The sequence below is a fragment of the Filicampus tigris genome, chromosome 14 (assembly GCF_054856515.1).
Source record: "Filicampus tigris isolate MCC_2025a chromosome 14, RoL_Ftig_1.0, whole genome shotgun sequence".
NCBI classification, from domain to species: domain Eukaryota; kingdom Metazoa; phylum Chordata; class Actinopteri; order Syngnathiformes; family Syngnathidae; genus Filicampus; species Filicampus tigris.
The window spans coordinates 4056602-4067384 of NC_141230.1; the positions used below are offsets into that span (position 1 = coordinate 4056602).

A 10783-nucleotide genomic window follows, 5' to 3' on the forward strand; every position below is an offset into this window, starting at 1 on the left:
GCGATGGGCAGAACACACAACAGTTGGAGCACGCAGTGGGGGGACCCGCTTTAGAAATGCCACCGCGGGTATTGGACGGATTTGGGTGAGTGGCAGCCCGGCGGACGAGGCGATTGGCTGCCGTTCAGCCGAGGGGCCCAGCGGGGGTCCGCCCCCCCACCACACTCCTCCTCCTCCGCACGCCGTCCGCGCCGCACTACAAAAAGTTGGGGCTGCAAAGTTGCAGGTTGCACTCCGGTCTGGTTCTGATCACTTCCGAGAGCCTCTAGAAAAGCTTCTACTGGGCTACGAGGTCGCTTGACAGCTGGTGGATGCAAAGTGTAAAAAAGGAACTTTTTTTTTTTTTTTTTTTTTTTAATCAAAACATTTCCAATAGTGGCTACAAAATTCTCAATACGTTTTACACACTTGAGACCAAATGTAGATGTACGTTGCACTAATTAGGTGCCTCATTAAATGTTGAACATGTTTTTCCTGTTAAGCATTGTATGCGACTTTCGGCTTGTCCCATCAGGGGTCGCCACAGCGAGTCACTGGCATGATTGTTTTTTCGCAGTTTTTCGCCGGATGACCTTCACTCATTTTTTACTTTTTTTTTTGTTTTTTTTAATACGGACTTGGGACAGCAGTGACAGGTATTGGGCACTGGACGGGAATCGAACCCGAAACGTCTGCATGAAAGGCAGCTGTAGCACTGTTTAGTTTTTTAGTTTTTTTTTTTTTTTAATTTTCCATTTATTCCTATGGCTCAGTATTGTCTTGTTTCGTCTTGTCATTTAGATTGATTTGTTTATCTAGCATAATGCAAAGCAATTATTATCTCTTGCCTCTTTAGTGCCCCAAACATTCCACTGTCCAATAAATAATAAAAGACCATAAGCATTAATATCATGTCAACTCCAATTGCGTATGAGCGTGTGTGTATGTTTCCACCTGTCAACTGTTATTTATTTACTATCAGCTTTAGGATGGGGGTGACACGCACGCTCGCACACGCACTCGCATATAGTCTGCTTGCGTGTGGTGCAACTGAGCTGAAGTTCACACACACGCACACGCTTTGATTTGCCCCCGTTTGACAGCCGGACGAGGATTTGTCACTCAAACGTCTTCATTGGCATCCTTGTCATGTTTATTTTTTTTTGCGGTGAGTTGAGCAGGAACTGCTGCAAAGTACAACCACTACGTATTTTCCATCTACCTTATGAAAATATGTGCCTGTCGAGAACGAGTAGCACGATTTACTTGGAAGAAGTTAAAAAACAAAAAATACTTTAAATCTACACTCTTAAACACACACACAGACACAGACAAAAACACAAATCTCACGTCATAAAAAGCAACCCATATCTTTGTCATTATTTTCTTATGTACAGAACATAATTTATGAACTCGAGTGTATTGGCCTATATAATGTGTGTGGGTGTGTGTAATATATTTTAATAAACTGATTCATACATCATAGCAGTGTGAAACTAGGATTTGACTAATGTATTTTTGTATTTGTATACAATGTCTTTTTTTGCTTGAATATTGTGTCAGTTTTAAATGTATTTATTATTTGGCACGGATTTGGTTTATAATCATTTTTGGCTACAAACTTAGTAAAGCACTCACTTTCAAATATTAACAATTGTTGGGAGGGGGACATGTTTTACAGTTGCTTTTGGCTCACTTACGGTATGCATAACCAGTATTTGCATACATTTGCTGTCATTTAAATTTAGCGTCCCAAAAAATTGATGTAGGTTTGCTTAATTTTTCAGTGAGATATTTTAGGATTGCAAGGCATACAAAAGGTCGGGAACCACTGATGTAACTGGAAGGCTAAGCATCATCGAACCCTCTCATCCCCCATGAAATATTCATCGTGCAAAGTTATTAGCAATTTAGCTTTAATTACCCGTGTTAAAATTTGCGATTCCTCATTTGTGCATAAAACTAAATCATATTGCCATATAAGTATCATCCGAACAACCTGATGGCTTCTAAGGGGCCCCATTGGGGATACATCTTACACCCTCCCTCCTCCTATGTGTGCCCCCCTCCCAAAAAACAGAAGTGTCTTTGTGACAAACAGGCTCATTTTACAGCGAAGAGTCGAGAGGGCAGCATATGTGGTCTTAAAGGGGTCACAGTTCAAACACCCATGAACTCACAAGGTCACGCCGAGCCCACCAGTCACCTTCTCGGCGTGGCAACATATTGATATTGTCACATAGCATTAGAAGACCCTTGGGGCCTAAAGTGTGGGGGGCCTCCTTCATAATGCGTGATTTATCATTTTCAAACCTGTTGGAATGCGACACTCCAAACTAACACTTGGAATTTTTTCCCGCCCGCCTCTTTTAGTATGAATTTTCCTCCTTTTTTTTCTCTCCCCCCTTTATCCCACCCAACCCATGCAGGCCAGGCAAGGGAAAGAAAGAAGTTCTTCTATAAGGAGTCGGCGGACCTGACTTTGAACTTGGATCAGCTCCTCTGTTTCCCGCCGCGCCGCCTGAACTGGACCCAAGAAGAAGGAGGAGAAGAAGAAGAATGCCCCAAACGCAGAGGCTGCACACTGGAGGCCGTGCGGCGGGAGAAACGGCTAAACAAATTCCTAAAGTTTCTTTTCCACGATTAAGCGGAACGGCCGGAGGCCCAAAAAACGTAAGTCAACTTCCTTCCTGAACTTTTCAAAAGGCAAGAAAAAAGGCTTGTTTGTATGCTGGAGGTGGAATGCTGCCAAATAGTGATCCCCATTCCTCCTTTTTAATATTCGAACCTGCCTTTTGCTGCGTGGACTTTCCTGAGAACTCCCATATGCTCACATGCTTGAATCGCTTTAATAGCTTTACATGCCATTTCTGCTTTAGAAAATCCTTACTAATTGCGTTATAGCATATGTTATACTATGATCATTTGTGGCTTAAACGTTCGGAGGGCTTTTTGAGGTTTTATATGCGTTCACAATTGAATGCAAGGCCGATTCGAATGCTCAAACAGCTCGTTAAAAAAAACACGAGCCATACTTTGCCCACCCTTCTGTGAGTTGTTTTGCTCCCCAAATATGGTGCTTGACCTTGGTGGTTTTGTTTTTAAGGGTCGTTCAAAGCACCCACCACAACATGTCCCCCCATTATACAGTGTGTGTTTGCGTGTGCGTGTGTGTGCGTGTGTGTGTGTGTTGGGGAAGGAGGGGGGTGTTAAAGTGAGAAGTAGTGGAACTTGTGGGGGCAAAAAAAAGAGCAAACAAACAAGCAGTAACAGGCGTGTTTGGTGGTTGCGGTGTCCCCACAACCAATAGAGTCCTTACACTGTATTTTTATGTTTTTATTTATTTATTTATTTATTTATTTTTTATGAAAGCTGGACCCGAACTGAGTTTGCGTGTAAATTATTAGCATGCATATAAAACCAACATGGCTAATTAGGCACTAGTTGAACATATGGTGGGAAGGGGGATGATTTAATGTTTTGTTAAAAAAAAAAATGTCAGCTTTGAATCAGGACTCATCTGTGTGTTTTTTTAAAGTAATTTTCCTTTTTTAAAAAAACAAAACAAATAAAAGAAACACGTCTTCTAGTTCCACTGCATCTTTATTCCAGATATTATGGTGATAGTTTGATATATTGACAGATGGATGCATGAATCATGATGCAATCGCTAGTTAAGGTGTTATTTACAGTACATAGCCTTACAGTCAAGATGCAGTATATATATATATATATATATATATATATATATATACATTTTTTTTTGAGGGGGGGGGATATGACTTCAATACACCTAGTAGTAGTGATTATGTAATATTTACAGTATGGAATAAGAGTCGAAATGCACATTCATTCCCCAAGCCAGATTGATATTTTATTTTGTGTTGGTTTAGTCTATGCATTAAAAACATTCCATATTTTTGCGTATATACATTTGCAACAAGCCCTACAAAAGCCCAACTTTGTACAAAAACGAATTACGTTTTTTGTACGTTATAACAACATAACAGTGTTAGAAATAAGACAGTTTGGAGAGTTTTCGTAACACGACACGTAGAGCCGCCATTTACCTACTACATATACTATTGTATTAATTGTGCAGGGGACGCAGCCAATGAGATGCAGTACGTATAATAAACATGTAATAGATGTGAAATAAATGTGTAACAGTCACTTGTTGAAAAATTACACCTTTTTTTGTGTATAATATACATTTTGACAACTTCAACAATTTGTAATTTGCAGACTTATTTATTTTCAATATGTTGTAGTCACCATGCTTCTTGATGTCCTCTTTTATTGATGCAGCTGCGTTATGTTTAAACATTTGAGTTACAGTGAGGTAAGTGACCTGAATAGTCATTTTTTTGCATTCATTGCTGCTGTTTTTGTTTGCAACTCGTTTGCAATTATTTGCCGTTTAAAAGACTTATGCAATGCTTACTGTGCAAAATGCGGACACGTCCCACATTTCATAGCAGATTTCGTTTATAATAAAAAAAAGCCAAATGGGTGGTTCAAGATCCACTAAAGATGCAGTAAAAAACAACATGCCGATGCAAACGTATAAAAACACGCACGTCCCCTCTCCCTTTTTTCCCCTACTGCCTTTCGCAAAGCCCTCTTCCAAAAAAAAAAAAAAAAAAAAAAAAAAAGTAGGCGGTAATTATTAGCGGAACAACGCCGCGTTACCTGCCATTGGAGGGCCACCTGGGATTGATGAGGCGCGGCGGCCAATGAGGCTGCGAGGAGCCCGTCAAGTGGCCCCAGTTAAAGGGGGCGTTAGAGGAGGAAGGGCCAGTCCGCGGAGGAGCTTTTGGGACCCTCGGCGCGAGAAGAGACCCCGAGAGCGAACGAGACGCAGCGCACAACAAGCGAGTCGAGCGTGCGAGCAAGAAAGAGAGAGAGAGAGAGGGAGAGGGAGAGAAATATTTTGTTTACGTTCAAACTACTTTGATGATAAGGAAGAATTTGGACGCACAAGAGGAGGCCATTACATTTGGGATTTTTTGGGCAAATGTATTAAACTTTAACAGAAGTGAGTGTTTCGTTGGTTCTGTTGTTTGTTTTTGCGCGGAGCGCTCCAGTCGGCAATGTGGTTTCCCACGCCGAGTGCGTGACAGTCTCACCTCTCTGTCCGTCGCTTCCTTCCCAACAATTCCGTGCGTAATTCGGCGAGAGTGAGTTTAGCCGGCAGGCGAGGCGCCATGCTGCTGGACGCAGGCCACCAGTTCCCGGGTCTGGGCTCGTTCGCCCGCCACCACCCGGCGGCCGGGGACATGCAGGAGCGAGACCTGAGCCTGGCCCAGAACACCTTCGTGGACTCGGCCCACATGGGCGCCTTCAAGCTCAACCACGAGCTGTCCCCGCCGGGCCAGAGCTCCGCCTTCAGCAGCCAGGCGCCCGGCTATCCGGCGGCGGCTCTGGGCGCGCACGCCCCCCACGTCACGTCGTACGCGGGCTCCCCGTTCAACTCCACCCGGGACTTTCTGTTTCGCAGTCGCGGCTTCGGCGAGAGCTCCCCGGCCGGGGGCCAGCACGCTCTCTTCGGCCCCGCGGCGGGCTCCCTGCACCCCACGCACCACCCCGCGGACACGCCGCAGGGCCACATCTTGTTCCCGGGCATCCACGAGCAGCACGGCTCCCACGCGTCCGGCAACGTACTCAACGGGCAGATGCGACTCGGCTTGGCGGGGGAGGTGTTCGGCCGATCCGAGCAGTACCACCAGGTGTCCAGCCCACGGGCCGACGCGTACTCGGCGGCGCAGCTGCACAACCAGTACGGCTCCATGAACGTGAACATGGCCGCGCACCACCACCACCACCACCACCACCACCCGGGCGCCTTCTTCCGCTACATGCGGCAGCAGTGCATCAAGCAGGAGCTCATCTGCAAGTGGATCGAACCCGAGCAGCTGAGCAACCCGAAGAAGTGCTGCAACAAGACGTTCAGCACCATGCACGAGTTGGTCACGCACGTCTCCGTGGAGCACGTCGGCGGGCCAGAGCAGACCAACCACATCTGCTTCTGGGAGGAGTGCCCGCGGGAGAGCAAGCCCTTCAAAGCCAAGTATAAGCTGGTCAACCACATCAGGGTGCACACGGGCGAGAAGCCCTTCCCGTGTCCCTTCCCGGGCTGCGGCAAAGTCTTCGCGCGCTCCGAGAATCTCAAGATCCACAAGCGCACGCACACAGGTAACGTGGAACACCCCCCGCCGCCCCACGCTTGCTTGACTTTTATTCCGAAATACACAGTTTGCGCGTTCTTTGACTTCAATACGCATGTCATTTGAAATACTCGTCACTCATCCCGATGAATTTGACTTTCTTTGCTTGCAGCGTTTCCTTCAGTTTCGATTGACTTTTCAAAAATATAAATATCTATTCAACTGTGGCTTTGGGTTTTTAATCCCCCCCCCCCCCCGAAATAAAAACGTGTACGTAGTTAGGGTCGACTATAAGAAAAAAGAAGCATTAGTCACATTCCTACAGCCGAGAGGTTTTTTTATTCCGTTTGTTATGGCCCACTAAAGCAACTTTTATGGTGATACTTTGAACAATAAAAAAAGACACACGTTTTTTTTTTTCTCCCTCTCCCTAAAATGGCTTGCAATTACCCCAAGAATACATTTTACAGGACATCGTTTTGGTTAAAGTTTAAAGCAATGGGTAAACTTTCCAGTCACGTCGAATATATATTTTTAACAGACGAAAAAAAAAAACATCGAATGAAAATGTCATTTGTACCTGTGTCAGAAATAGGGTAATTTTGGGGGTATTTTTTTTACCCTAATCATCCCTACCTAAAACAAATTGAATCGCCCATTTCAACATTTTGTATTTGGCCGGATGATACTTAAATACCTTGTTTACTAGCTAGCCTTTGCTTTTAGTTTTGCTTAGCAATATTAAAAGTACACATAATAACACGCTAGTTTCGCGCTTGTGTACTTTTAGTTTGTGATGCTATAATGTTCGGAGGGTAATATTTTGAACAGTTTGTGTGTGCGTGTGTGTGTGTGTGTGTGTCGTAATGTGCTAGACAGGCCGTTCGCAGCCTTTTCACATGGCCACCTATCTCCTTGGGAGATGCATGATGGGTGTCGCGAAAAAGGCCAGGTGCTAATTAGATTTTTATTGTCTCCCAAGCAAATGGTGCGCCTTCTGTGGGCCTTCTGACGATGGCCCTGTGCGCCCCCCAAACAACCCTCCCTTAAATCAATATGCGCATTATTTAGGCAAAGCGAGCTAACCCCCATTCAGCTTTGCATATGCAGGAAGAGTGCTGTTATTTTTTTGGTTGTTGCTGCGTTACTTTACCCCCCCCCCCCTTCACTTCGCATGCATTTCTGCCTGAGGCATTTTGTGCGTGTTCCTGACTGCATTTAAATTAAATATATACCTATTTTTTTCAATGTACTTTGAGCAGGAGAGAAACCTTTCCAGTGCGAGTTCGAAGGCTGCGACAGGAGGTTTGCCAACAGCAGCGACCGAAAAAAGCACATGCACGTCCACACCTCGGACAAGCCCTACCTGTGCAAGATGTGCGACAAATCCTACACGCACCCCAGCTCCTTACGAAAACACATGAAGGTAACAAAAATTCACGCAGTAACAGTTTCACAAACATCATCAATTAGCAACTTGTACAAGTCTGTAAAAAGCTTATTAAAAAAACAATCCTTATTAAAGCATATGGTTGGCATTCCCCTATTGTGTCTATAATTTTGCTCTGCGTCTAGTCAACTTTGATTACCTTTGTAGCATCCCCTTTCAGTGAATAAAAACAAGGATAAAATCTGCCAAATTCCGAATGTAAACAAAAGGAATTTCCATTCAATAAAGATATGTTAATAAAAACACATTTTGCACAATGCTCTTTACTGCATAGCATCAAGTGAAATGCACTCTATGTAATAAATGTGTAATAAACATATAACAATAGTGCAATAAATGAGAAATTACACTGTAGGCACAAATATTAAATGCATGATCTTTCCGCTTTTCAGTGTGTATCAGGCTATGTATGCCAAATTTTGAAGAAAAATAGTTGGAATTCCCATTGAACGAAACAAAAAAAATCACAATGCATAGTGGACAACGTTCCTTTCTGCACAGTAAAATGCATTATTTATACAACATGTTATTGATGTGTTTTAAACAAGTGATAAAGTGCAATAAATGATAAACTACATGATAGGCATTTTTGACATGCAATTTAAATGCATGATGAGTTATCATCTTTTCACTAAAAATCTACAGAAAAAAGGCCAAATTTCAAATAAAAACATTAAAAAGTCCAATTTCCCCCCAAATCTTCAATCTTAAAATCACTGTGGACACTGTTCCTCACTGCATGAAATGCATATGTAAGAAACACGTTACAACTGTGTAATAAACATGCAATAAACGTGTAACGCCACTTGCTGCATGTACTAAAATGAACTATCATGCCCCCCCGCCATGTAGGTGCACGAGTCATCCCCATCAGCGTCCGACTCCTCGCCTGCGGCCAGTTCGGGCTACGAGTCGTCAACCCCGCCGGGCTTGGTGTCGCCCACCACCGACACCCAAAGCAACACCACACTGTCGCCGGCCTCGGTCGTGCACAGCAGCACCAGCCACAGCGGCCTCTCGTCCAATTTCAGTGAATGGTATGTGTAGGATGACTCACCCTCCCATCCCTCCCAAATGAAGACACACACACTCATTTCACAGCACTGGACCACCCCCTAAAAGGAAATTGGGACACATAATGTGTATTTTATGATCTTTTTTTCCCTCTCCACCACAACAGAGGGAAATGTGTATGATAGATTCTGATTGTAAATAGTGTCTCACTTTGGTTGTTCTAGATTTGTCTTTTTCGGTGTCTAGGTGTTTCTTCAATGGTAGCTATTGCTCTAACTGGACTCTTAGTGCACATAATCCAATAACAATTTTATTCCATATGGTGATCCTAAACAGGCAAATTGATTGTACCATACTATAAACTTTTAAACGCCTATGAACTAAAAAGCGTGCCAAAGTTGAACACACGGACACACCACGTTTATCATGCTTGTGAATGTACATTTTTCTTCGGTTTCGTTTTTAAAGGAAAAAAAAGTTTGCCGGGCTTAACTTGTGCCGTTTTTTGTTTTTTTCGTGCTCTGCAAATTGTGACAAGCAAACATGCTCTATGTGGAAGGACTGTTGAGGAAAATTGAAACTTTGTGTTGTTTTTCCTGTAACTCCTCCCTGTTATGTGTGTGTGGGTGTGTGTGTGTGTAAATAGCCAACTGCCATATTTATCCATTTGTAATTAAATTATGGTATTTACTTGCTACAGATGAAACAGTATTTATAAAAAGAATGCTTCTTTTTGTTTTGGACTATAAATATGTAAAATTTAAGAGCTTAAAAACTCCCAAGGCAGTTGTTTTTCGTCGTGCTTTTTTGTTTTGGAAAAACGTTTTAAAGAGGTGTTTTCATCCTGACTGTGATAAAACATTTGACTCCATATAAATATAATAAAAAAAAGTGTTGCAAGTGCTAATTTTTCTCCCTTGTGCCTCCTTTTTATGTGTTGTTAGCGTCATGCTATTTGCGATCGGGCCTCCCAATCAACACTTGAATATTTAGGAGGGTATCGAACTTTCAAAACTATAAAAGATCCTCACATCTTTGTAAGCCAAATGATACACACTTTCACATGATCACATATATGTTCTTTAATTACAGGAAAACATCCCCCCTACCATAGTTTCTGTAGGCTCGAGAAGGGACCACGTTGTACGTACATTCGAGTCAGTGATGTCCATCCATATTTTTACAATGTACATGTATTCAATATGTCCTTTAATACGCTTTGCAAACAAATCATCAAATATCCAACTTTTGCTTTGAAGTTGACTCATATGGTCCAACTTGAGGCTGCACGGAGGCTGCTGCTGTGTTTTGCTGTGTCTTTCTATCCGTACAAAATGTGCCCTTCAGTCATGCAAAAAATATGACGGGATTGTCGCCTCGAACTTGACGCGTAAGGTTGGAGTTGGGATCATGTAAAAGCTGGAGAAGCTTGTTGCGTGCACACGGTAATTCCAGATCGGTGTTTGGTCCACACGCAGAGTTTTCGGCTTAAGACCTGAACTTGGTGGTGGTTCTCCGCGCGCTAGCAGACAACATGTTTGCACATCTTGCTCGGCAGCCAACCAAAGTCATATCTTAGGCCTTGTGTGATACACTGACGTTTATCAAAAATACATAAAGACCAAAAAGATCTGTAGTTGTCTAGTTATCTTACATCCTGTCTATACAATTTGGAAGTCCGACATCTCATTAACCAACCAAATATTCTGGATTTAACTTTTTTATGGCCCTAGAAAAATATCGTCTTGAAGTTGACAATGTTGAACTTGGGCCACTTTTCTACAAGTGATATATTATTATTTTTTATTTTATATAGATATATGAAGTGGAGGCGGGCTTCGGATGATTTGTGATGATGTCATTCCTGGAGTTCCAAGATGCACTGTGTTGTCTGTGGTCCCGGCTGGTCCACAAACTAATATGCGACTTTTGGGCTCTGTTCACTTGTTAGTCACATGCAACACGTGTAAAGTAACTGTCTCAGTTACCGCTTTCTTTCCTAATGCTACTTCACTTTGAATTGCCCCGTTGTGATTGGGGGGAAAAAAGGAGCATATGCGAAGAGCGGATGTTGACGCCGACGCCAGTTGCATCACATTGGGTTTCTATATAATAAGCAAGTGGCCCAGTGACCTCCGAGGAGGAAGGAGCCACGAGCGGTAGGGAGTGAAGC

General features: G+C 43.2%; 1 protein-coding gene across 1 annotated transcript; it reads left to right on the forward strand.

Annotated features, from left to right (window-relative positions):
- Window positions 1-4636: 4636 nt before the first annotated feature.
- On the forward strand, window positions 4637-9517 carry zic2a (zic family member 2 (odd-paired homolog, Drosophila), a). The gene is made up of 3 exons (XM_086051615.1): window positions 4637-6174; window positions 7409-7572; window positions 8449-9517. The coding sequence occupies exons 1-3, from the start codon at window positions 5187-5189 to the stop codon at window positions 8641-8643; spliced, it is 1347 nt and encodes a 448-aa protein (XP_085907741.1). The 5' UTR covers window positions 4637-5186; the 3' UTR covers window positions 8644-9517.
- Window positions 9518-10783: the final 1266 nt, after the last annotated feature.